Source organism: Mytilus galloprovincialis, chromosome 4 (genome assembly GCF_965363235.1).
Source record: "Mytilus galloprovincialis chromosome 4, xbMytGall1.hap1.1, whole genome shotgun sequence".
Lineage (NCBI taxonomy): Eukaryota > Metazoa > Mollusca > Bivalvia > Mytilida > Mytilidae > Mytilus > Mytilus galloprovincialis.
In genome coordinates this window covers 72,819,688-72,824,414 of record NC_134841.1, presented here as the reverse complement: position 1 = coordinate 72,824,414, position 4,727 = coordinate 72,819,688, and the positions used below count along the sequence as shown (strand labels likewise).

At 33.3% G+C, this 4,727-nt stretch overlaps 1 protein-coding gene across 1 annotated transcript; it reads left to right on the top strand.

The window, feature by feature from the left end:
- Positions 1–2,126: 2,126 nt before the first annotated feature.
- Positions 2,127–2,534, top strand: LOC143073750 (uncharacterized; the record flags this gene model as incomplete). Its single annotated transcript, XM_076249506.1, has 2 exons — positions 2,127–2,192; positions 2,466–2,534. Coding segments are annotated over 2 exons (135 nt in total), but the record flags the coding sequence as incomplete, so codon positions are not given.
- Between the last annotated feature and the right edge of the window lie 2,193 nt (positions 2,535–4,727).

The window sequence follows — 4,727 nt, the reverse complement described above, 5'->3', positions numbered from 1 at the left end:
GAACATGAAAACCGTTGAGATCTCCACCCCTAAATTATATATATTCATATGTATAGGACAAAATAACAAATCATTTACATTTACTTTGGGCAGGTCAGTCAGACCTCACCTTTGATCCCTGTTGTAGTGAACATTTGTCTGATTCGTGTCTCATAACTTTTGTACTATAAAACAAAAACTCAGTTTTCTTTCCAGGGAAACCAGTCCGTTCAACTACCAAGTAGAACAACTGCAATCATTGGGAACTTGTACCACTGCAGACTCACCATAAAAAAATATACATTGTTATATGCATTGCTTTTGAAACCTTGATAACATATAAATTATTTGCCTTAATAAATAAATCATAACATAAACATGAATGGACTATATATGAATGTTTAATGTTGAGGCAACATTGCCACAGTTTTCATTATTACGGTTGCCTTGGTTTTTGGTTAACTGCCTTCAGCGCTTACAGCGCTTTGATTTAATTATTAAAGGCGTTAAGAACCTTTACCACAGTTTAAATTCTATAATAAGTGAGTAGTGAGCAGTGATCGTTATAGACAAACGTTCACCTAATCTGTCCCAGTCAATGGGATAATTTAGGTCGTCAATCAATGGCCACAGCCACACTGTTTTGAATATGATTCTAATTCATATAATTTGTTCATAAGTCAATGAGACAGCAACCCAATAAAACAAAAACATCAAGATGTCAACTTACGGTCTATAACAAATAAGGGGTATTTATAACTGTAAATTCAGAAATTATTGCATGCATTTATCATTGCTATTTAGAGGAATGGACCAAAATGAAAGACTAATTATTGCGATTAAGGGAAATCAAAGCTGCCTACATATGTATCATGTATTGGAATAAAATTGAGAATGGAAATGGGGAATGTGTCAAAGGGACAACAACCCGACCCAAGAGTAGACAACAGCTGAAGGTCACTAATGGGTCTTCAATACAGTGAGAAACTTCTGCACCCAGAGGTGTGCTTCAGTTGGCCCCTAAACAAAAATGTACAAGTATACAAAAATGAATGCATGTTTTAATATTTCAATACTCATTCAGTCAAATTATTCACACAAATAAAAATACTGCATTTTCAGTAAATATGTCTAGCTCATTGTCATTTTGAAATTTTGGAGAAATGAATAAAGACTGTAAAATCCACTGAACCCTGTTGATAACAGACATCACTTACAAAGTTCAAGAAGCATGACCATGTGACAGGATTAATAATGTTTTTTTTTTTATTCATCTAAGCTGGATTTATGCGATCACTCAAGATTTGGAGATTCTAAGTTTGAATACAGGTCATGAAAATAAAAATGTGATTCTTTGACTTGCAAAAACCTTATACACCATTTTAATCAACAACTGCCAATCTTGATATGTTATTTGTCCGTAGATTAAGAGCTTCTTTATTTTAGATAAACATGTATATATAGTTCTTTTGTAAATCAAAGTTTAAATTAAATTGCCATTTACTAATTTATTTTAAATTGCTATAATGTCCATTCTTTATTTATGCAAATGAGATTATTCATACAATAACAGTATGATGGACAGCTGCCACTTTTTTTTTTTGGCGAATCTATATTTTAGAAGGGTGAAAACCTGGATGCTTCATACTTTGTAAACAGATGCCTTATGTTGAGAAGTTTTTGTCTTTCACAATGTCCATTTTTTGTCCTCATTTTCATGGTTCAGTGAATACTTGATAAAAAGGTTAAGTTTTTTTGTAATGTTAATTTTTCTCTTATTATGAGTAATAGGATAACTATATTTGTTATGTGTATACTTTGCAAGTTTCTCATGCTCATCAGACAATTTTACTTAATCATGACGTCATTTCATGGAACATTGAACAAGGTGTAGTTTTGGTGGTCAAGTTCATATCTATAAAACTATAAGCAATAGGTGTAGTATATTGGGTTTATCATTATGGAAGTATTATAAGGTGTACATGTCCAATTGGCAAGTATCATCTGACCATGACCTCATTTTCATGGTTCATTGGTTATTGTTCAGGTTTGGTTTGCACTCCATCAGTCTGTCTGTCTGTCTCTGAGTGTCTGTCTGTGTATGTCTGTATCTGTCTGTCTGTCTGTGTCTTTCTCTTTCTTTGTCTCGGTGTCTGTCTCTTTGTGCTTATCTGTCTCTGTATGTCCATCTCTGTGTTTGTCTGTCGCTGTCTGTAAGTCTCTGTTTGTCTGTTTTTGTCTGTCTCTCTGTGTCTGTCTGGGTTTGTGACGTCTGTCTGTGTCTAACTTTCTGTTTCTGTCTCTCTGTGTCTATCTGTATGTCTGTGTTTCTCTGTCTGTCTTTCTGTGTCTTGGTGTCTAACGGTGTCTGTGTCCGTCTGTCTGTGTCTGTCTGTCTCAGTCTGTCTGGGTCTATCTCTGTGTGTCTGTATGTCTCTGTCTGTATGTATGTTTCCGTATGTTTCTGTTCGTATGTTTCTGTCTGTCTCTGTCTGTCTGTGTTTGTCTGTCTGTCTTCTGTCTGTCTGTCTGTGTGTCTGTCTGTCTATGTCTGAATTTCTGTCTGTCTGTGTCTGTCCTGAAAATCAGTTTTTTTTATACTTTTTCTTTATGCCTGAAGATATTGATATGATATTTGGAGTAAGGGTTTATCATGACAAGTTACCGTTCAATTTGATTTTTTCCCTGTGTGATGATTTTGCGTTGAGTTATGGTCCTTGGACTTAGACAATTCCCTCACATAATCATTTATCACACTTTATCATGCTTGAAGATATTGATTTGAAAATGGGTCTATAGTTTCATCAAGACAAGTAACAAATCAGTTCAAATTTTGTTCCGGTCTGATGATTTGTGCAGAGTTATGGTCCTTAGACTTAGAAAATTTACTTAAATAATCAGATTTCAACACTTTTAATCGTTATGCTTGAAGATTTGACTTGATATTTGTTATAATGTTTACAACATGACAAGTTATAGATCAAGTTAAGTTAGAATTCTTGTTCCAATACAATTATTTTTTAACCAGTAGGGGCTATACATTGCATGCAATACTTACAGAGTGCTTGTTCTTATACTGTACTGTGTTAAGTTTATGTGTTTTTATCTGTTTTTCTTATACCGTATGCAATAGGTCTACTATTTTTGGTGTATGGAATTATTGTAAGGTGTACATGTCCAACTGACAGGTGTCATCTGACCTTGACCCCTTTTTCATGGTTCAAAGGTCAAAGTAAAGTTTTTGAGTTTTGTCTTTTTTTTTTAAATTTATATGCATAGGTTAACTATATTTGGTGTATGGAAATATTTTATGAGGTACATGTCAGTCCCTCAGGTTTTTGTGTTTTTTACCTTGACCTCATTTTCACTGGTTCATTGCTCAGTGTTAAGTTTTAGTGTGTTTTGGTCTGTTTTTCTGAAACTATAAGCAACAGGTCAACTATATTTGTTGTACAGAAGGATGCTAATCTAAATATTTCTGCCTGGTATGGTTCATCTCAGTTTGACTTCATTTTCATGGTTTATTGGTCAATGTTTAGTTTTCTTGGTTAAGTTTGTTTCTAAGAAACTATAAGCAATAGGTCAACTATATTTATATATTGAATTATTGTTATGTGTGCATGTATTTCTAGTTTGGTTTATATGACCTCTTCTTCGTCTGTTATCTTCTCTTTGGTCGGTTTGTTGTCTCTTTGACATAGTCCCCATTTTTATTCACAATTTTATTAATTTACCACAGTTACTGTATCTATCAGATACAGGTTTTGATTAACTGTGACAAAGGGTCAACTGAGCTTTTTTAATCAATTGGCGTCCGTCGTCTGTCATCGTCTGTTAACTTTTACAAAATTCTTCTTATCAGAAATTTCTGGGTTCTGGTCCAAATCAAACCAAACTTGGCCACAATCAGCACTGGGGTATCCTGTCAAAAGACTGTGTCCCATGACCGTCTCTTCCAACCAAGACATGGCTAAAAATCAGTAGAACATGCAAGTTTTGTTTTTTGTTCTGAAAACCGTTAAAAAAAGAGAAATCTGATGATGTAGAAATGTTCTGAGCTCAACCAATAATCCGTATATGTCAAAACTGTTGGACGGAGTTATTGCCCTCCGAGGAAAAATTTTAGTACTCCATATCATTTGTGTCTATTATCTTGAAAACTATAAAAAAAAAAAAAGAAAAAAAAAAAAAAAAAAAAAAAAGAATTAAACTTTCAATTGCAAAATTGATCAGAAAGACAAGTTCTACAAATAAATTTGATGGCTGAAATCGTCAATTGACTCCTTACATGAGTTATTGACATTTGATTACGATTTGTACATTTTTAGCGTTTTTATCTTGAAAATTATAATAGATTGAAAGAAATTTGGAGAAACAAAATTGATAATGAAGACAAGATCTACAATTCAGAAAATATGACAAGAATCGTCCTAGACTTCTCGTTTTTATTATTGCTCATTAATGACGATTTTACCAATAACCTCATATGATAAAAAATATGATGGATAGATAGTAACTTAAATGATAAAAAAAATTCGCAAATGTTCCGCGGAACCCAGTGTCTCGCCTACTTTTGCTGTTGTCTATGGGGGGAAATTTTCATCTAGATACTCTCTTTTGATTGTAAAAAGCTTCTGTCCAAGTTTGGTAAAAATCCAGAACGGTTTAGGAATCTAATAAATATTGTAAAAACTTAAACTGCAGACTGCATATAATGTTAACTGAAAGAAAAACTAAGTCCATTTATA